This window comes from Eleutherodactylus coqui, chromosome 1, assembly GCF_035609145.1.
Source record: "Eleutherodactylus coqui strain aEleCoq1 chromosome 1, aEleCoq1.hap1, whole genome shotgun sequence".
NCBI lineage: Eukaryota > Metazoa > Chordata > Amphibia > Anura > Eleutherodactylidae > Eleutherodactylus > Eleutherodactylus coqui.
Window position 1 is genome coordinate 39,950,307 of NC_089837.1, and position 23,004 is coordinate 39,973,310.

Here is a 23,004-nt window from a genome sequence, read left to right on the forward strand (position 1 = left end):
GCGAGGACAACTAGGGGGCCTCAACCTGGACCACTCCCTCGCCCCCCCTCCCCTCTTTCCTCCCCTACTCAACCCCCCCCACCACCACCACCATCCCGTTTGTCTCTTCAACAAATCATAATTCACACAAGTTTGTTGGTTTTCACAGAGATTTATTGTTCTTACAACGAGAAAGAGGCGCGAAACCTCATAATATCATTGTTGTCTCTTTTCGTGACAATTTATATGTACTGTTAAAACTTAATAAAATATATTGGAAAGAAAAGTCCATAGATATAGATTCCCATGGCCTGGATGGGACTGGAAGAGGTTGTAAGAAACCCAGAAAGTGAGATCATGGCATCTTCTTCTGAGCACATCTTTCTCAAAATGTGACATACCTCTTTACAGCCTCCTGCAGTTGGGCCACCAGAAGGAGTGAAGCAGGAGTTCCAAAGTCTTTGTGACCCTAAGGTGACCAGCAAATTTGGAATCATGGACTAGTTTAAGGACTAGTCAACAGGCCTCCAGGACATATGGTTGGTGTTCCATCTTTGAAAGAAAGCTTCCCATCCTTAGGAGGATGACTCAGGAAAGGGTCATTTTCATATTCTCATTTAAGCTTTAAAGGTCTTCAGAGTGCAGGATACCCAAGAAACTTTTTGGAGAAACAATCGTGTAGTCTGTATTTGACCCCTCTTCAAGCTCCAAAAATATCCTGGACAATGCATCTGTCTTGCCATTTCTGAAACCTGGGCGGTAGGACATGATAAAATGAAACCTGAAGAAGAACACAGCCCATCGTTTCTCACAGATAACCTCTTGGCAGTACAGAGAAATTCTAAATTCCTATGGTCAGTAAGAACCATTACTGGACGATGGGCTCCTTCCAAAAGATGCATCCATTTATTGAAAGCCACCTTGATGGCCAGAAGCTCATTATTCCTGACGTCATAGTTTTTCCACGGGTGATAAGGTATAGCACAGAAATGCACAAGGGTATAGTTGCATCTTATCCCTGACTCATTGTGACAGGATAGCTCCCACTGCGGAGTCGGAGGCGTCCACCTCAAAAACAAAATGCAATTCCAGTCTCGGGTGGATTAGTAATGGTGCTGAAGAGTCTTTAGTTTCTCCAAAACGCTGTACTTCCTTCCAATCAAGGATGGATTTAATCTTGCTGGGGTCTGTACTTAGGTCATCTGGGGAGATAATGTATCCCAGGAATTGGTCTGTGCAAACTCACACTTCTTCAGTTTGATGTAGAGATTATTCTTTTGGACTAACCGGAACATGCCTGCGATGTTCCTCAAAGTTATCAGAGAAGATGAGAATGTCGTCGAGATATGTCACTAAGAAAAGGTCCAACAGGTCTTGAAATACATAATTGATAAGCTGCTGGAAGGTGGCCGCAGCATTGCAAAGGCCAAACGGCCTCACTTGGTATTCAAAATGTCCATATCGAATTCTAAAAGCAGTCTTTCACTCATCTCCTGTGTTAGGTTCAGGAGACCTAGGCGTCGTCTTGTCTCCTGATTCTGTTTCTTACAGCAGTCACAGGGTTACTGTGTCTAAATCCTCAGCCCAGACTGTGGGGATTTGTAATCAGCTTCCTATTTAAACCCTCCAGACCTTGCCTACAATGCTTGGTGTTGTTATTTCCTGTATGACTGCATGCAAGCTGCTGTTGCAGCCTTCCTTTCTGTATTCAGTTCGTTGTGTATCCTAAACCAGTTTATACCTTGTCTTAGTGTGTTCCCAGCTTCCTGTGTATTTGCTGCTGGGTTGTGTTTTGTCTGCACATTCTCTGTATTTGTGATCTCTGCTCAGCACTGTCTCTAATTCCCATTTTCATGTTCACTCCTGCATATCCACGTGGCTTAGTGCATATGACCCTGGATTTCCATTGTCACCAGGTAGGTAGGGATGTCTAGGAGCCAGGGTCAGGAAAGGCGACCTGGACCTCTCCACCTTCAGCAGTATCTCCAGGAAAGGGACACGTCATCCGTCTGAGTTCAGGGTAAGGCCCATTCTTATTCTTGTACCAAGTTCTCACATTCTGTTCAGTCTTCACTTTGGTGGCAGATTTCTATCCTGTCGCGTGGTTCCATCTGGCAGGGAGACATAGTAGATCCACAATCATTAAGTGACACCCTGGGCGGATCCGTATAAAAGTTATAGGCCCCTTTTAGATTTAGTTTAGTGAAGATCTTGGTGGAGCAGAGTATCTCTAATAGTTGGAATCAAGGGAAGTTGGTAGAGATTCTTTATTGTAATCTTATTTAATTCCCCGTAATCGATACATGGTTGCAGGGTTGAGCCACTCTTTTACACAAAAAATATGGGCGCCCTAGCTGGGGAAGAAGAAGGTCGAATAAACCTTTTGTTCAAATTGTCGTCCAGGTATTCTCGGAGTTCCTTCAACTCTGGTTCCAAAAGATTGTAGAGCCATCCAAACAGGATAGAAGCACCGTGGGGCACCTCCATTGGGCAATCATAGGGCCAATGAGGTGGTAGTTGGTCAGCTTTCTTCTTGCTGCAGACATCCCTGAACATCTGATACTGAATGGGTAATTTCTCAAAGTCCTCTTGACCATCCTCGGGGTCTTGCACAGGTTTAGGTGCGGATGATGCTATCTTGCGGTTCTCTTAACAGTACTTTGAAGGGAAGTCAATTGTCCTTAATTCCCAGTTGACAGAGGGATTATGGGTAGAAAACCAGGGCATCCCGAGAATCACCGGAAATTTACGGGACAAGATGACCTGAAAGCTGATTGATTCTTGGTGGTTGAATTTCATGCGGAGGTCTAATTCGATTGTCTACTGCATGACTGGTCCCAAGGACAAGGGTGGCCCATCTACAGTTTCCGTATCAATAGGTATAGGCTTAGGTCTGGTTGCAATGTCTTTGTCAAGACCGAATCATAACTCCATGCAGTTTCCCCCCACTCCTGAATCCAACATCGCTTAGCACTGCGTCCTTTGATTTTGCATTAAGATCTATTGGGAAGACAAAATGGTAGAGCGAAGGAAGGGTTTTCACACCGTCCCAAACTACCGGTGCAAAAGTGTGTTTGGTGGCATCCCCTTATTTCATGATGGCTGGATTGGTCGTGGTCTTGACGTTGGCCAGGGCGAGAGTCCTTTGGAATTTGTTTGTAAAGTTTAAGGCATAAAGTCCCGAGCTTCCACAATAAAGGCACAAATTTTCAGCACAGCACTTTTCTTTTTTAGTGGTGTAAAGGCATTTGCGGATGATGTCAACCTGCCTTGCTTGTGGTGCGGCTTCAGTCCTCGGCTGGGGAATTGACCTGTATGGACTGGATGGCTCAATAGGGAGAACCACTGACTACAGCACAAGAGGTCCCAGGTTCGATCCCTGACATTATTAGTTACATAAATAAAAGATTTTTCATTAACATGTATTTCGATTCTGCATATCCATTGTGTTTTCAATATTTGACGCTCTTTATCATGGCAAATTACAAGAAACACAAAAACTACCAATGATTGATTGGTAACACAGCAATCTACTTTTACGTTGTAATTTGCCATGATTAAGAGCTGGAAACGCGTTGAGTATGCAGGATCTAAATACATGTCTGGTTACCGGACAACCCACTTCTATAGGGCTGCCTGAATTAAAATAATAAAGTGAGATATACTTACCCCTTCATGGCAGCCAGGATCCAGCGCTATAGCTACACCATAATCTCGGGGATTGCTGTGATAGATGATGTCCCAGGAAATCAGGTGATCGCTGCAGGGCAAAGCAGGAAATACATGAACAAACAATAACAGGGAAATTGTCATTGGCTGAGCAAAATAAAAATCTTCGTTATGCATCTCGTAGGGCAGGTTCCCAGAAGCTTCCCTCAATAATTTCAGCCAATGAATGTCAGGAGTGCTTGGAACAGCTATCGGTGATCAGGATTGCAAGCCAGGAATAAAACCTTCCATTTATTTCAATATTAAAACTTGTATAAAATAGGTGCCATAGTGCAGTGTTAGGTGCTCTCCGTAAAAAGGGGTTTTGTCATTAGAAGAAAAAAAAAATCAATTCAATACTTACCTATTCCTACCCCGTCAATCTTCTTATCGCATCTTCTCCCCAATCTTGTCCTGTAGTCCCACGGTTCACCATACCGCATGCGGGCCGGATTCTTTTCCTCTCGTTTTGGAAATTGCCTCCATTCTCGGCAGTCTCCTTCCAGCAGGTCAGTGTATGTTACGTCACTAGTGATGTAGCGTTCACTGACTAGCATGGAATGCTGAGCTATCGCCAAGATTGCACATGCGCGCTGTCTCGCCACGAGTGTTCATATACTATTGTTGTGAGACAGCGTGCATGCACAGTCTCTGTAATAGCTCAGCATTCCCTGCTAGACAGTGAATGTTATGTCACTAGTGGCGTAGCGTACATTGACCTGAAGAAAGGAAACTTCCGAGAATGGACGCTTCATCACCGGCTTGTGGTGAGGTGACCCAGGGGGCAGCAGGAAACAGGAGATCGGCAAGGAGAAGATGTGGTAAGAAGACTGATGGGGAAGGAATAGGTAAGTTTAAATTTTTTTTTTAATGAAAAAACCTTTTGAAGAGTGATGATACCCCTGCCAACTCACGTCATAGACATCTCATTGGCTTGGTTTTCAATTTCCAATCATTGTTACAAAGACCTGTAGATAGGTACTGACATTGATTTGCAGGAATGCTGCCATGCAATAGGTGGCGCTGTAGAGGTATTGTTCCATCTCCCTTATGTACATATAGTGCAGTGACACATGTTTACACATTTCAGATCAACATGGTCTTTGTTCACAGCATTAGGCCTCATGTACACGGGGCAAGTTGAGCAGTGGATTCCGCGCTTGTCAGCAGGCGCGGGCGATCTGCTGCTCAATGTGACCATTAATGTGTGTGGAGATTCCTCTCTGCACGTACACCAGTGCATTTTATTTGTGGCCGCTCTGTGACTAAATAAAATTGCAGCATGCTGTATTTTCAGAGTGGATACGCAGGGACAGCTTGCAATGAAATCAATGGAAGCAGTCCCTCCTGCGACACTTCTGCAATGAGCGTTGCAGAAGTGTTGAGGATCAGTGTCATCGCCTAGGCGACGGCGCGGGGAGATCTGTACTGCGCATACGCACATCTGCATACAGAAGAAGATGATTTTCTAACACGTACGCAGGGTCGCAGGCAGTGGACATGAGAGGATTCCGTGCGGGATTTCCCACACAGAATCCGTGTGTGCCCGTGTGCATGAGGCTGAAAACACAGCACGGGAAGCTGAAAAAAAAAATCCTTATCTAGCTGGCGCTGTCCGTATCCCTCCCACTGCTCTCTTGTGCTCCAGGTACTTGTCAGTGCTAACAGAGCATCTTTTGCTGGTAACGGGATATGAAGACCCTGCCTCCAACAAGAGATTGCTCTGATTGGCTGCCCCGTGAACTGAGCCACGGGCTCAGCCATTCAGAGCCAGTGCTGGATGCACTAATCACAGCCATTGAGTAAATGGCTGTGATTGGTTCATCGAAAGCTGGCTCTTATTGGCTGAGTCAGCGCTTGACAAACAAATCAGAGCAATCTCTTGCTGGAGGCGGGGTATTCAAACCCTGTTACCAGCAAAAGATGCTCTGTCGGCGCTGACAAGTGTCCAAAGGTCTTCATGAAGTTCCTGGGAGCAGCGGCAAGGACCCGCATGGCGCCAGCTAGGTGAGTATTGATTTTTTTAGGTAGTTAGCTAGGGCTTACGTTTAGTGCTGTCAAAAACGCGTCACATTCGTAAAGAACTAGAGATAGAAACATAATTTAGTAAATATACAGTGAGTCGTTCCTGTTGAATAGCTCCTTTAATAACATGATTCCACCCGCATGTATTTTGTTTTTAAATATGTGCAGTTTTTATTATCATTTATGTTGCTGTCAGCGCAATATTCGCTAGTTGGTATGTTTTTAGGTGGCCAAATCCAAAGAGTAAGGGCTAATGCCCACGGACAGATTTTTACGTGGTTCCCACGGCGGAATTCTGCAGCAATTAGGTTCTATTGAACCTAATCTGCCAATGCCGACACGTGAAATTCTACCGCGGATTTATGCAGTGGGAAATAAATCACAGCATGTTCTATTTCCCGTGGATTTATGCCGCAGGAGGTCCCCATTAACATAGTGTTAATGGAGACCGTGGAAAAATGTGCGTTTTTTCACGATCCCTAGCGGGCACATTTTGTTTACTACCGCGGTACTCCCACACCTGAAATCCGCTGGGAAATTCCGAAACGGCCGTGGGCATGAGCCCTTAATGTTCGAGCTCGAGGAAGCCTACAAATAATATGCACCACTAAATGTGAAGTCGTTCTATTATATTATCAACAAGCAATTTCAGGGCTGGCAGTGTGGGCACCGGTAAAAAAAATACGGGTTCGTGGGAACCTACCCTATGAGTACCATAACTTAGTTTATGGTAATCACAGCTGGTGAACGGTTTCCTTTAATGGAGAGGCTGACATACAGAAAATCCATCAGAGGATGGGGGGTGGGGGTAGAGAAAATCTAAACCGAGAGAAGTAAGGTCAAAAGTATGAGCCGTATGTAGGAGAGGAAGTAAGGACCATCCAATCCTGGCAAGTGACAATTTGGAGTTCAGACAGATCTTTAATCTCTGTTATCAGCTCCTCCATATGTTGAATACAGTGGGGCTTATTTACTATTCAAAATGTGAGTTTTTTGGCACAAATTGGACCAGAAAATTGTCTTACATGCTTGCGCCACATTTATCACATCTCTAGACATTTTCAGTTTTTCTCACTTGTCTGAAAATGGGGTATGGCATAAGTTGCACCAAAAATTGAGCTAAGTTTCTGCAAATTGTGCCAAAATTGTGGTGTAAATTTTGGTGGAAACTAAGCCAATTACTAGGTGATCTAAACTTAGAATAGACAGTCTTACAATTCAACAGATTTATCATTCAGTAATAAATCTGGTGGATTTTAAGACTATCTAGTCTAAGGCCTCATGTCCACGGGCATAATTGAATTGCAGAATCTGCGTGGGTCAACCGCGCGGATGATCCGCAGTTTAATATGTCCATAGACTATCATTGGGCATCCACAGATATTTAAATACCTGCTGATGTCATTTCTTTCCCCCGATGCGCGGATCGCATGCGTGGGGGAAAAAAACGCAGCATGCTCCTTTTTTTTCCTGCAGATCACGCAGGGACGGCTTCCATTGAAGTTAATGGAAGCCGTTCAATCCGCGGCACGCTCGCAGCTAAGACGGCGGACCACACCACTTCTGGACAGGTTAGTAAATGTCTTTGTTGCCTCATGTCTGTGGGCATGGGTGGGATCTGCTGCAGGATTCCACACTCAGAATCCGTGCGTGCCCCGGGACATGAGGCCTTAGTTTGCGCTGTCTAACTTTTAGAAAGTATTAGTAAATAAGCCCTATTCTGTCATTGTAGGAAAGAGAGTACTCTTCTCACAGCAGTAATAATGCAGTGGAGGGAGCTCATTTTTAGAGCACTGGGTGAGCCTGGTGGCATAGAGAGTAGTAGAGTTTATTGGTTCATATTGCAGTGAGGCACCTGTCATAGTGGTAATAAGATCTACTACTCTAAGGCCTCATGTCCACGGGGAAAATCAGGCCCGCTACAGATTCTCCATGTAGAATCCGTAGCGGGTCCCTCCTGCCCCGCGGACATGAGCGCTTAAAATAAGAATAAACTTACCTCTCACAAGCTCCGGATCTTCCCTTTGCCGCGGCTTCATCTTCTCTCTGTCGCGGCCGGGTCTTCTTTCTTCGGCCCGGCGGATGCGCAGGGCACGTCGGTTGCGTGCCTCGCGCATGCGCCAGCCTGAAGAAAAAAGATCCGGCCGCGACGGAGAGAAGATGGAAGCCGTGGCGAAGGGAAGATCCGGAGCAGGTGAGTAAATTCCGATTTTGGTCTCCCGCGGATCCGGACGGCTTCCATAGGCTTCAATAGAAGCCCGTGGGAGCCGTCCCCGCGGGAGACCCGCACGAAAATGGAGCATGGTCCAGATTTTTTCATGCTCCATTTTTTTTAAAATCACTTTTATTGACCATCCGCGGGTATTTATCTACCCGCGGGTGGTCAATGCATCCCTATGGGGTGCGGATCTGCGGGCAGGAGAAGAGTTAAAATCCGCTGCGGATTTTAATTCTTCTTTTGCCCGTGGACATGAGGCCTTAGGCCGCCTGCACACGAGCGTTCCGGATTACGCCAGCGGATTTTCATGCGCGAGAGACCTGTGTATGGCACCTAAGGCCACCTGCACATGGGCGGAAATCCCACGGCGGGATTATCCGCGGGATTTCCGCCACTGAAAGCCTGCATAGGAGTGCATTACAATACGCATTCCTATGCAGACGGCCGCGGTTTGGCCGCGCAAAATGTCATGCGGCAAACAAATCGCTGCATGTCCTATTTCTGTGCGGGGCTCGCAGAGCCTCAGACAGAAACGTCACTCACCCGGCCGCCGGCTCCGGTCTGCGCATGCGCCGGCTGCCTGGCAGCCGGCACATGAAAGAGGTGGGGCCGACAGGCGCGGGTGAGTACGCGCTTCTCCTTGCAGGCACTGGGGTTGGGTCCCGCGGCGAGAATTCTCGCTGCCGGATCCGACCCGCCCGTCTGCAGGCGGCCTAAATGTGCTTGCGGATAGGTGCGGATGCGTGAAAAATCACGCGCAGATATATGCGGATGTGCTGCGGAAAAAACCTGCAGCCTCCTACCACGCCTACTTCCTCTTGTCATAGCAACCAGTGCCTTCATCCGCAGCTGCACAGAATCCGACCCAAATTAGGACATGCCGCGTTTTTTTTCTAGCACATGAAAATCTGCGATGCAAATCTGTCCGTCTGGGGACAACTGCGGATCCCCAAAGAAGTATATTGGCTGCGGTCAGGGGCGGACAATGTGCTTAAAATACCGCGGCAGAAATTCTGCCCGTGTGCAGGCACCCTAATGGTTCAATTACATTAACCACTTGCCACTCAAGCCAGTTTTGACCTATGTGATCAAGCACAATTTTTTGAGATTTTTTTTACCTGACACGTTTGACTTTTTCATGATACATTTTATATACATGGTAAATTTTGTTTAGTATGGTTTGTGTTTCTTTTGAAAAAAAATACAAAATGTGGAGAAATTTTGGAAAATTAGTACTTTTCCAAATCAGACATACAATCCGCTGGTAATACTATCTGCATACTACACAAAATAGTTAATAAATAACATTTACCATATGTCCACATTATGTAGGCACTATTTTTTAACTTTCCTTTTTATGAAAGTAGCCCCCCTCCCCCCCCCCCCCCCCCCCCAGGTAATGCGATCGGCGCTATCCAATTGATAGCGGCGATCGCAATAAAGTAAATAAAAAGTTTTGAAATGTTAGAATTTCAGCTTCCCTTACAGATGGTATCCATGAGGGGGGTTGAAACTACTCATCATCATCCTCTGCGATGTCCCGCAATGATCTGGTCCGGAAAGGACCCTTCGGTGTCTTCTGCGCAAGCGTGCCTAAGTGAAAATGGCAACACGTGCAGATGACCAGATTGGCGCGGGACACTTGAAGTCTCCTGCTTCCTGGCTACTAAAGGTAGCCGGGAAGCAGGGGATGTCACTGGGGACTGCGTTGTCCAGTCCCTGGGCTCACTGCTATGAAATGGATAATGGTGATCATGGAAAAGTTCTAAAAAGTAAAATACAGTTAAAGTTTCTCCGGATGGGATCAATGAGGGGGGGGGTGAAAATACTCATCCTCGTCCTCTGTGATGTCCCATGACGATATGGTCCCTCCAGGACCTCACGTCGCCTTCTGCGCATGCGCACCCAACAGAAACTCAGAAGGTCTAGCGCCCCGGGAAATCTAAAGTCCCTCTGCTCTCGGCCAGCATGTGCAGCCTGGAGCAGAGAGAGTCATCGGGGCACTTTTAATAAATATTTACAAATTCTATCAGTCTATTTTTACCACCTAAATGAAGTACAACATGTGGTGAAAAAAAATCAGAATCACTGGGATATGCAAAACCTTTACGGAGTTATTCTATGTCTTGGAATAGTAAGCCGGGCTGCCTAAATGAAAAATTTCAAAATGGCCTCTTTGTTGAGAGGGGCCCATGAAACATGAACAGGAAAGACATCTCTGGAGTCCAGGGAGGGTTGGTAGAAAATATTTAATTGTATGATTGATAATAGCCCTCCACAAAGGAGCGCTGCTTACACAGCTGCAACATATTCTACGCTCAAGAGCCTTGACGGCAGAAGTTCCATAGTATTGATTGTGTTCTACACCATCTGGATAGGCGCTCTCACACACGAGTGTTTTTTAAAGTTTTGTAACAAACCTTACATTACTTTCAACTGTGCCTCGCACACACGGCGCGCGAAATGAATGCGCCAAAATATACGCGGCATGTACTATCTTGGTGTGTGTTACATGCACGTACATGCCAAGATAGTGATTGTCGGCACACAGCAAGTAGGCAATGCATTGTAGACTCCTGCGGGCTCCCCATACATGAGATACAATCGGTGCGCTGTATAACACACTTGTGTGCCTTAACACCTGGAAATTTTCCAGGACCAATTTTTCGTAAGTCGGGATCCCCCCTACTCTTGGTGTAGGAGATCATGGATAACGCCTTTATTGCCTCTTTAGCCACCCATTGGGGTATTAAAGCAATCTTGTCTGCGGGAGCGAGAGACGGTATGTAAGGTTGCAAACTGTTGGCTATCAACTTAAAATAAAGTTTACCATCTACAGTGCCATCTAAAAGTTCTAGGCCTCATGTCCACGGGGCAAATCAGGCCCGCCACTGATTCGTCATGCAGAATCCCGCAGCGGGTCCCTCCTTTCCCGCGGACATGAGGTTAAAAAGAAGAATTACTTACCTGTCCGGACGCTGCGGATCTGCCCTCCGTCATGGCCGGATCTTCTTTCTTCGGCCCGGCGGATGTGCCAAGGCTGCTGATAAAAGAAAAAAAATCAATATTCACCTAGCTGGAGAAGTTGCTGTCCCCCGCGCCCGTTGGGACCTTGTGAAGCCGTCCGATTGCTCTGATTGGCTAAGCGACGCTGAGTGACAGCCCACTCAGCCAATCAGAGCCAGCAATGAATGATTGGCTGTGATTGGACTCATCCAGTGCTGGCTGTGATTGGCCGAGTGGGCTGTCGCTTAGCCAATCAGAGCAATCTCTCGTTGGAGGCGGGGATTTCAAATCCTCGTCACCAGAGAAAAAGTCCCCCTGCTGGCTGACAAGTCCCGATAGCGCTGCCGGGGACAGCAACATCACCTGCAGGGTGAGTATTGATTTTTTTTTTTTGACTCAAGCAGTATAGCTAGGGTGTTTAGCGCTGCCAAAAGCGCGGTACCAAATTGTGCCGCGTTTTCGGTAGCGCTGAAACCGCTGCCCAATCATTTCAAAGGGCTGAAAACGGGCAAAAATAGAACATGCAACGCTGTCAAAGCGCAGTGTAGAAGACTTGCGTGAGCAGCCCTATTGAAATGAATGGGAGTGTTGCACAGCGTTTAGCGCAGCGCTGAACAAAAACGCCCGTGTGAGGGAGGCCTAACTGAACAAAAAAGAAATCTGAATCCCATCAGTACTGGGTGTGACGCACTTCACATTCACAACAGTTTCAATTCCAAAAACTTAGGCCGGTCTTATGGGGGCGCATTTGAATAGCGTAATCCGCGGTCGGCGTCCGTGTGGAGGATCTGCAGCAAATCGCATACATTGAAAGGTATGTACTGTCGCATTTTATTTCACACTCGCAGAAACTAGTTGTAATTTCTGCAACGGAGGAAAAATCACAGCGTGCTCTATTTTGCTGCGGACTTCGCGCGGATGGCCTCCATTGAAGTCAATAGAGGCCGTTCGACCTGCAGCCCCTCGACATTGCGGATACGCGATGGGTACCCGTGTTATCGCCTAGCGACAGCGAGGGAAAAACAAATATTGAAAAAAAAGTCTGTATTGTGCATGACCGGCGGCGAGCGCCTGCAGTACAGGACAGGAAGGTACGCGGGGTGGCCGGCTGGGGTCACAGGCAGATTCCGCTGTAGGAACCCGCATCCTGTATCCAGATTGCCCGCGTGAGACCGGCCTTATGCCGCCTGCACACTGCAGGGTTGGGCCTCGCACGAGGGATCCTGCAGTGGAGTTGACCTGATGCCTTGCCAGCAGCCCCAGCGTACCTGTCCGGTGTTTTCTTCCGATGCTGTGGATGTGCCAGCCAGCGCACCGGAACACATGCGGAGTACAGATGACGCCGCACCGTCACTATGGCTATGACGCGGCTCCCGCGACCATTCTGCAATGATGATTGGAGGATGGCGGCGGGACAGACTGCTTCCATTAACTTCAATGGAAGCCGACTGTGTGTAGCCTGTACAAAATTGCAGCATGTTGCGATTTCTCCCCCCACAAGCAGAAAATTGCAATCGATTTCAGCTCGTGGGCAGGAAATCATGTATTGTGCAGGCAGCCTTGCACACAGTTTCTGAAGGCACTCAGCAGGGAGGTTGTTCCAGACATCTTGGAGAACTAAGCCCAGATCTTCTGTGGATGTCGGCTCGCTCCAATCCTTCTGTCTCTTCATGTAATCCCAGACAGACTGGATGATGTGAGATCAGGGCTCTGTGGGGCCAAATCAGCACTTCCAGGACTCCCTGTTCTTCCTTAGGCCTCTCACATGAGCGTATATCGGCCTGACGTTTTCACGGCCGGCTGACATACGCTGTGATCTGATGCATTGGATTCCAATGCAAAAGATCACGTGGCCGTATTCCCACAATGTAAAAGCGCTTGGCCGGCCAATATAGCGCCACGTGTTTTTACATCAGGCCTGAAAGATAGTCCTGGAACTATCTTTTGGGCGGGAATACGTCGGCCGCTGCATGGGCTCCTATGGGAGGGAGGTTGGAGGGAATATAGCAACGTGACTACTAAACTCCCTCCCTCTTCTCTCCTCCTCTCCGGCTGATTGCAATGGGAGGGGGCGGAGCTAAGCTTCCTACCCTTGTCTGCAGCTAGCAATGGGTCGGAGGGAAGGAGAGAGGAGGTGAGACGGCGAAGGGGAGGGAAGGGGCGACAGCATCAGCATATATGTGCCGGGGCCCATGCTGTCTGAATAGGGGCACAAATGTAAGATTTGTGTGCCTGTTCACCAGCTTTAACTCTGAGATCGTAACGTATATCGGTCAGCCTTGCATCACTTCCGGGAAGAAGCGAAGCGATCCTCTGCTGCGGCGGGGGATCGTGGAGTTTCTCCCATTGTTCTCTATGGGAGACCTCGCATCACGTTGCGTACACCTAGCACACAGTGCGATGCTGCTGCCGGCGCATTGAACAAAAATTGGCGCTGTGATGCGAGAGCACACAAGATGAAACATGCAGCCATTTTTTTTCCTGCATAGCATCGCAGTGCCATTGGACAGGCGCAGTACAGATTCCCCCCACCGCCCCTCCCACCCCCATTGCTAGGCGATCACGCCGCTCCCATGATCTTTACGCGATGTTAATTGCGGATGGGCCACGGAATCCGCTCAAAAATGCAGAATGCTGTGATTTTTTTTCTCCACAAACGCAATTGATTTCCGCTCGCCTGCAGGGAAAAGTGCTTTTCCATAGCCACGGGCGGTATTTGCTGTGGAACCCGGAGGCGGACGCCCACCGCGGATTCTGCAATGCAAAGATACCCGTGTGCAGGCGGCCATAAATGGATAAAGTACCAAAAGATTTTTTTAATTAAAGCAGCGCGTAACGGGCATCGCCACGTATGTAATGACCCGGACAACGAAAAATGTTTTGTTGTTTACCGTACGTGGTGCGCGCCATAAAAATCGTTGTCATAACGCCATAATTGCTTTTTTTATGTTTGTTCTCTCAAAGAATGCAGTAACAAGCAATGAAAAAGTCGCAGGACCCGAAAACAACCACAACCGTAAAAATAACGTTGTGCGTCCTAGACTGCGGCGACGCGGATTTAAGGCTTGTTCTAGAAAAACATGTTTTTATTGTGCAAAAGTACTAAAAAAAATAAAAACATCTCTATAAATTGTTGTCGCAGCCATCGCGCCAATCAGACAAGAAAATTATCGGGTAATGTTCACTGAATGAACGCAGTAAAAACAAAACCCAAAAACTGATGGAATTTTTTCCATTCTCCCTCCCCCACCCACCACCCCCCAAAAAAATGGGTAATATAAGTTCTATATGTATACCCCAGAGTGCGGCCATTAACCCCGGGACATAAGTTTACGTCCTGGCAGCGGGGTACTTCCCACAATAGGGAGTAAACTTACGTCCTGGGGATAGCACGAAATCACTTATGATCTCGGGCTATCTCGCAGCGGGAGTCGGCTGTCAGTCATAGCCGGCCTCCAGCTGCAACAGTGGGGGGGCATCGAAGATGCGCCCCCCCCCCCCCCCCCCCGTTAATCCCTTCCCTGCTGCGGCATGGGAGTGGTTCACAGAGGGAGCGTGCTCCCTCTGTGACGTCACCGGGCTCTCACGATATAATCACAGAGAGCCCGGCTGGTTGCCATAGCCTGAGATCGTTGTATAAGCGATAAGGCATTGCAGTGCAGTAGCCCTGCCATGCCTTATCACAGCGATCATCAGTGGGGCACAGATAGTGTAAAAAAACGATAATAAAAATGACCAAAAACGAAAAATGTTAAAAAAATAGTTTTAAAAAACCCTTTTTTTATGCTTTTTCTCATATTCGCATAAAAAAAAGGTAAAAAAAAAAATTTAAACCTCACATATTTGGTATTATCGCGTCCGTAACGACGTGTACAATAAGCTGCACATGCTTTTGACTGTGCATGGAAAAAAGCGTTAAGAAAGACGCTAAAAAACTGAGGCAAAATGCTAATTTTTTAGCATTTTGCCTCCCTAAAAACACAATAAAAGTGATCAAAAAAGCCGTATGTACCCCAAAATGGTACCAATAAAAACTACAGCTCGTCTCGCAAAAAATAAGCCCTCATACAGGACTTTGAATGCAGCGATATAGAAAAAAAAAATTCCCAAAAAGGGTTTTTATTACAAAAAAGTAGAAAAAGCTAAAAAAAAAAAAGTAAGAATTTTGGTATCGTTGTAACCGTATCGACCTGCAGAAAAAAAAAACTATCGCAAAACTGATGCGTTTTCTCTCCCTACGATCATAAAAAAAAATGATAAAAGTTTTAGAATATAGTGAATGTACCCAAAAATGGCACCGATAAAAACTAAAGTTCGCCTTGCAAAAAACAAGCCCTTATACGGCCGCGTCGACAGAAAAAAATAAAAAAGTTATGGATTTTGAAAAGCGGAGAAGAAAATCCGTTAAAAGTCTTTGTGTCCTTTAGCCTAAAATAGGCCGTGTCATTAAGGGGTTAAAATACATAACTCATCCCCCAAAAAACAAGCCCTCGCACGGCTGTCAGCGGGTTCTGTCTCTTGCAGTGAGATGCTGAAGGTCACGTGGTCCTTGTAGCACAAAATCAGCCGGTCACTAAGGGGTTAAAGCATGACGCCTATGAGATCGCGCGGTAACATCTAAGCTGTGTGACAGGCGCCGCCATTTTTGCGGAGCCAATGCGCTACTGAACACTAGAGGCCGCGCTCACGTGTCTCTTACGTCATCGATAACCCACCAATCACATCACTGCTACGAGCGGTGGGAAGAGATTGGTGGGCGCACCAGGAGGCGGCGGCTCGTCAGTTCCGGATTATGGTGGCTGTAGGGCAGGTGGTGCAGCGTGATAACGGTACGTGCCGCCTGTAAGTGTGATACCGGGGGCTCTGCACGCAGCTATTGTAGACTGCTGTGGCCGGGGTGGTGGAGGGCAGTCGCCATTGCTCGTCTCTGGGCTATTGGAGTAATCCTGCCATATAATGGTGGTCTCGGCTATGGGGGTCCCTGCTGCATCCTCCTGGGTGGTCTGCCTGTTCTTGGGATAGATGGGGGACCCGGTTATTGATTTCCCCCAAATATATATATATTTTTTATTTTTTTTTAACCCCTTAGGGCTTGTTCACACAGCGTATTAGCGCAGCTGAAACGTGTGAACAAACCCTTTAAGGAAGTGACCCTGTTGTTTGTGTCCCTCCCCACGGACACCTTCAACAAATCTTAGCCCCTTAGTAAAGAAGCTTGTTTTTTTTTGCCCCTCCCCCTCTTCCCCTATTAAAAACAAACCGTAACTCCTCTATCCGCTTGTGGACGTCGCTGGTGGGGAACTTGTTTTTTGCATTTTCTGGCCGCCATACCTTTTTTTTTTTTTCCGCTTGCCGTAGTTACGCTGCGCGTCTTTGCGGGACGTCCTGTAGTCGCCATTCGTACCGTTTTGGAGTACATACGCCTTTTTTTGATTGACACGTGCAGCGGCAGCGCTGGGAGCCTTTCAGAAGCCCTCTGGCTGCCGTGACAACCAAACGGCATCCCATAATCTCATTACGGGGAAGACGTTTGGGACCCCTGAACTTCGATCGGAGAAGTTAAATGCCGCGGTCAGAACCGGGGTGAATTGACCCCTGCATTGTATGCGGTGGGTTCAAACCCACCCAATGATGTAATTGTCACGGAGCGTTAAGGGGTTAATAGCGCCCGCTTTATTCCCTGACGCTCTAGCAGGGTGGATCTCCGTAGGACGATCTTGTATGAATGAACAGAAGAGGAATGTAAGGCTGGGTTCACACAGGGCAGATTCCTGACAGAAATGTCGCGGTTTGGCCGCTCGTCGTGGAAAAAGCCGCGGTGGCTTTGAAGCGGCCCGGCCACTCGCTCTTCCGCTGCGGCCGGCGCTTCCATAGAGGAGAGCGCGGCCGCAGCGGGAAAAAAAAAAATAGACATGCTGCATTCGTCAAATCCGCGCTGCAGCAGCGGCTTCTGCCGGCTTAGCCGCAGCGGATTTGCCGTCCCGTGTGAAGAAATCTCGTCTGCATGGCTGGCTAATCCTGGGATTAGCGGCCGCATGCGGATTTGCCGCGGCGAAATTTTGCACGGAATTTCCGCAGAAAATCCGCCCCATGTGAACCCAGCCTAAAACCCATCCATATGTATCTGGCCCGTGTGCCCACTGCCTGAGGCCAAGCTCCCACAAGCGAGGTGGATTCCGCATGTGGCCCCACACCTGATTCCGCCCGCTCACCCTGCGTACCCCACTTATCTGTATGATATGGTGGCTCGCAGGCAGTCGTGCGCAGTACAGCTTGCTTTTTTTCTTAGTCTCTACCGTGCCTTCGCTAAGCGATGATGCGGGTACCCGCACCACATACAGTGTTCATTGCATACGGGTTGCGGGTCAGATGCCTCCATTGACTTCTATGGAGGCGTTCGTGGCAAAATAGAGCATGCTGTGACTTTCTCCTGCTTGTGGAATACGCAATTCATATCTGGGAGTGTAAAGGCAGAAGTTCGTACCTTTTCAGTGCCCGAGTTTTGCCGCAGATCCTCCAGAATTGGAAGAAGTTTGTGTGAGACCTCCTCAGGGAACAGAATCTGCTGTCTCCTCCATGTGCAGTGTGTGGGAACGGCAGCTGTTTCCACCGACCAGCTCAGGGATAAGTGAAAATTGCTGATGAGGCAAGTTACTAGTTAAAAGGCTTATTTGGGTTCTCTCAATAAATGACAAGTACACGTTAAGTGCTTGTTCTGTTACATGCCTGGGTGCTCTTATTAACCCTCTGCAATCCAATTTTTAATTCAGGGTTTTTTAGGGGGCTTTCTCTTTCTCCCGTTATAAAATGGCGCCATCTGCTGGCTAGAGCCAGTACTGCGTTATGGGACATGCTGGAGAGGCCCCTGACAACAGATTGGCCAGTAATCTACAGTAAGAATACCCTGCCGGACATCTTCCAACATTGAAGCTGTACAGTCTTCAATCAGAATGTCTTCAGAAGTCAGACAGTGGATAGGAAAGGGTTAACATCACAGTTAGGGCGCCGCTACCTGCTGGATGACCCACGATTATTTTTTGCTGCTCAAGGCTGCGACTGTATAACTTAAACCCTTCTCGACTGCATAACTTGGTGCCTGGCTTTTATCAGTAACTGCCACAATCAGAGTTAGGTCTGATTCTTGCAGTTAACTCTTTAGATGCTGCAATCGGAGGGTTCCCAATGGCATGGCATGGAAGCCCGAGCCTATTGAAGGTTCTGAGGGCTGCCATCCATCGATGCCTATGAAGCCCTCCTGCCCATGGCTGGGTTTCATAGGCTGTGTTCAAAATAACTATATACTGCAATCCTGACGTTTTGCAGTATATAGCACAAGCAATCAAATGACTGCAAGTCCTCTGAGAGGAGTAAATAAGTGTTTGTAAAAGAAGAAAAAAACGTTCAAAACACACTTTTCCCATAAAAACCCTCATTTTAAATAAACACATTCGGGATTTCTGTGTTCATATTGTGTTTCCCTGAAAATAAGACACTGTCATATTAATTTCTGCCCTGAAAGAGGCACAGAGTCTTATACTCACTTGGTCTGCCGCGTCCTGCTGCGCTGCTGGTCTCCGGTGGCAATGCGGCAGTCTGCAGTGTCCTCCGCGCTGAAATATCCTCTTCTTTTTGGTGACGGGGCTTTGAATACCCCGCCTCCAGCAGTGAGCGCTGTGATTGGCTCGAATGCCAGCCAATTACAGTTGGCACTCGATGACCTCACTAAATGACTGTGAATGATTGAGCGCCGGCTCCGATTGGCTGGCGCTCGATCTAATCGCAGTGCTCACTTTGCTGGAGGCAGGGTATTCAAAGCCCCGTCACCAGAAAGAAGAGGATTTCTCAGTGCAGAGGACACACTCTGCCTCAGCGCCGGGCACAATTGCGCGAGGGTTTCGGACGCCGTGAGCCAGGTGAGTATTGTTTTTTTTTTTTTTTCAATGTACTTCAGCTAGGGCTTATTTTTGGGGATGGTTTATATTTCAAGCCACCCATGGAAAGCGGGGTAGGTCTTACTTTTGGGGAAAAAACAGTAGAAGTCTGAGCTGTTAAATATTACAATATTTATGTCACATATTGAAGGCCATTAAAAAAAAGGTATGGAATGCCAGAATATTTTAATTTTTTATTCTTGTTTTTTGTTTTTTTTGGTCATCTTTTCACCCAAAAAAGTGATCAAGACGACATATTTTTCCCAACATGCTACTAGTAAAAACTACAGTTTACACCCCCCACCCCCACCCCACCCCCGGAAAATTAAGCACAGGTCAGTTGACAAAGAATTAGTCGTGGGCCTTAGGCCGCCTGCAGACGGGCGGAAATTCCGCCCTTGGAAGCTGCCATAGGATTGCGTTAGCAAACGCAATCCTAGGCAGACAGCTGCGGTTTGGCTGTGCGAAATATTGCGCGGCAAACAAACCGCGGCATGTCCCATTTCTGTGCGGGGCTCGCACAGAAACGTCACCCACCGGCAAGCCGGCACCTCAAACAGCCAGAGCCGCTGGCGAGTACGTGCTGCTCTCTGCAGGCGCTCGGGTCGGGTCCCGCGGCGAGAATTCTCGTCTGCAGGCGGCCTTAGAATGTGGCGACAGTAACTTTCTTTCCTTTGTTTTTAACTTGTATACATCATGCATCATAAGGTGCTCGTCCCGCAAAAGAACAAGCCCTCGTCGGCTATGCCAGAGGAAAAATATAAAAACTATGGCTCTTGGAAAGCGGGGGTTAAAAATAAAGTTTAAAAAAAAGTTTAAAAAAGTGACATCTGTAATCCTGAAGGACGTAAACTAAAACTACCCGCTAGAAGTAAGCAGTCTTCTATTGTAATGTTATGTGTGCTCTAATGGAATGTGTTTGTCTGCAGACGTCTCCGGCCGGTGATCCTTAGTGTTGGAGTGTCCACCGCCGGTGATCCTTAGTGTTGGAGTGTCCACCGCCGGTGATCCTTAGTGTTGGAGTGTCCACCGCCGGTGATCCTTAGTGTTGGAGTGTCCACCGCCGGTGATCCTTAGTGTTGGAGTGTCCACCGCCGGTGATCCTTAGTGTTGGAGTGTCCACCGCCGGTGATCCTTAGTGTTGGAGTGTCCACCGCCGGTGATCCTTAGTGTTGGAGTGTCCACCGCCGGTGATCCTTAGTGTTGGAGTGTCCACCGCCGGTGATCCTTAGTGTTGGAGTGTCCACCGCCGGTGCTCCACGCACCACAGAGAAAATGCAGGTATGGAAAAAATGTGTGAAAGACACGAAAAAGATTGATGGAAACCACTGAAATGTTCAGCAAACCACCTCGCCGCAGGCCGGTTTATTAGTGTCTGGATTTTAGGCCAGGCTCACACGGGCATATGCTGACCGCGTATTACGTGTGCGCTGTACGCCCGTGTGACACACGGTAACTCGTAGGCAATCCATTACATTGCCTTACACCGCTTGGCTCACATTAGTGTGCTAGAATGACTTAAAGGAGATGTCCCGCGCCGAAACGGGTTTTTTTTTTTTTAAACCCCCCCCCCGTTCGGCGCGAGACAACCCCGATGCAGGGGTTAAAAAAACCACCCGCACAGCGCTTACCTGAATCCCGGCGGTCCGGTGACTTCAATACTTACCGCTGAAGATGGCCGCCGGGATCCTCCGTCTTCGTGGACCGCAGCTCTTCTGTGCGGTCCACTGCCGATTCCAGCCTCCTGATTGGCTGGAATCGGCACGTGACGGGGCGGAGCTACACGGAGCCGCTCTCTGGCACGAGCGGCTCCATAGAAGACTGCTGAAGACCCGGACTGCGCAAGCGCGGCTAATTTGGCCATCGGAGGCCAAAAATTAGTCGGCTCCATGGGAACGAGGACGCTAGCAACGGAGCAGGTAAGTATAAAACTTTTTATAACTTCTGTATGGCTCATAATTAATGCACAATGTACATTACAAAGTGCATTATTATGGCCATACAGAAGTGTATAGACCCACTTGCTGCCTCGGGACAACCCCTTTAATACGCAAGCACAACAAAAACATGCACAGTACAATTTCGCGTCAGTACCCCCGGCCACCCCCGACTCCACAGGTAAAACGCTGTATGACCCCCGCAGTGTTTCATGCTTACGGCCAGCATTAGGTTCATTTTGACGCGTATTTTAAAGTCTCGTTATTATGCAAAACGAACGCGGAAAATTAAAAAAGTGCATATGTGCCCCTGCGTTGTGCAAAAAGGGGAATGGGAGGGGGATAAATTCACATTCAATACACAAAGGGATGCATGACATACAGCGCAAAACTGTAGGGAAAAGAACAGATCTGGACCTCATTAGGCTGTATAGGCTTTTATATCATGACGGGGTGGTATGGCGGGCGTGTGTGTCGTGCTCATGGGAACATGCGCTGTGAAAACAAATTACACTAAAATGTGCAAAAAGCGCATTGTTCACAACTTAGGCGCGCTCAAAAACGCATAATCGTTTGAAGAAGCCGTAACATGCATAAAAAAATAGATGTAATATAAGAAAGAGAGACGGACTTGCACACGGCTAAATCCACATGGAATTTGAAAAATACTTTCCCACGGAGTCACAGGCTTTCTCCACACCTTGTAACGTAACCCTTCTCTCCACAGAATCCTACAACGGGTGACAGACGTCTCGGTCCTCCACAAACCACCGCTGGGAAAATGCAGGTTAGAAAAATGTCTGATGTTCCATAAATCTGAAAAAAAAGGATTTGGGATTTCAGTGGCACCAGCGGGGATCGGTGAGAACCCCAATCCCGCTGTTAATCCCCTAAATGCTGCAATGAATATTGATCGCGGTATTTAAGGGTACCCAGTGGGTGAATACTCGACATTATGTCCTCACGGAGGGCTGATGGGTTGCCATGGCATATGATTGCTAGCAATAGCGATAATGCAACGCAGTACAGAAATACTGCAGTATATTGCCATAGCGATCGTACAGTCGCAGGTTCAAGTTCCCCACAGGGACACAAAATGTGTTTCTGCACACTTTCCTCCCTTCTTATAAAAATAAGTAAATGAAAAAGCACATGTTTGTAAAATATGATAAACACACTATCCTGCACAGGAAAAAAGTTTAAAAGCTAAAAACTAAAAGAAACGGAGCCAAAATGTTTATTATGTTATCACCTCCCCCAAAAAATGCAATTAAAGTGATTTTAAAAACTGCTGCATGTACCCTAATGGTATAAATAAAAACTAGACTCCTTCAGAAGGGCGCTGGAAAAGCTGCATTTTTGAACGATGATTCGAATTTGGCCATTATCAGGCAATCAACTCTGATAGATTTCACTGGTTTTGGGATCAGAACACCCATAAAAACACCTTCCTCAAGCAACAAACCAAAGAGCTCATCCCGCTGCAAGCTCGCACATTGTAACGGAACCCTTCTCTCCACAGAGTTCCACAACGGGGGACAGGAGTCTCGGGCCTCCGCAGACCACGGCTGGGAACATGAAGGTGAGAAAATTACTGCTCATCAACTTGTAGAGAAGAAGAGTTGGGGTTTCAGTCTCACTACGAGGGTGCGCTTACTTAGAACGGAAATTCTGCAGCATTTCTGCGTCCAAAACAAAGCTAAAATCCAGACCATTGGTGCATATTGTGACTCAAAATCGTATCTGCAGGTAATTTTGGAAGATGCAGCTGTACTCCCCCCTCACTCCTGAGGTTTTCGCCTGGTACCTGGCAGCCTCTAGTGATTCCAGTTCCGCATTACTTGACCAGCGGCGCTGTGCTCACTAGAGACCGCTGGGTACTGGTTGAAGGGGGGCACTAACAGTGCGAAACCTCGGAGGAGTGCCATCTTGTACTCAGGAAAGAACCACATCAATCACCAGAAACCCCAAGATTTAGAAGCAGATTCCTGGGACTGGAACATTTAAAAGCAGACTATTCAAAATGTTCTGCTACTTGGGCCGTCCGGGTGGAGCTCCACGAGTTCCATGACTTCCCCTCTCTCACATCTTGGTTGAGGAGTAGTTTAATAACATAAGAGATCACAGAGGATTGGGGATTGGTTACGGAAATCGGTGAAATTTCCTGAACGGTATTGATCTATGGTCTTGGAGTTTCTTC

General features: G+C 47.6%; 2 protein-coding genes across 2 annotated transcripts in view; both read left to right on the plus strand.

Annotated features, from left to right (window-relative positions):
• The window catches only part of LOC136607801 (zinc finger protein 605-like), a 432,755-nt gene that overhangs the window by 331,687 nt on the left and 78,064 nt on the right, over positions 1 to 23,004 (plus strand). The gene's annotated exons all lie outside the window — the stretch shown is intronic.
• The window catches only part of LOC136612513 (uncharacterized), a 29,449-nt gene continuing 22,187 nt past the window's right edge, over positions 15,743 to 23,004 (plus strand). The window contains exons 1-4 of the mRNA XM_066592959.1: positions 15,743 to 15,778; positions 19,797 to 20,148; positions 21,532 to 21,591; positions 22,327 to 22,386. Of these exons, the coding sequence (XP_066449056.1) occupies positions 20,143 to 20,148; positions 21,532 to 21,591; positions 22,327 to 22,386 (126 nt within the window). The 5' untranslated portion in view covers positions 15,743 to 15,778; positions 19,797 to 20,142. The remainder of the gene's footprint in view (positions 15,779 to 19,796; positions 20,149 to 21,531; positions 21,592 to 22,326; positions 22,387 to 23,004) is intronic.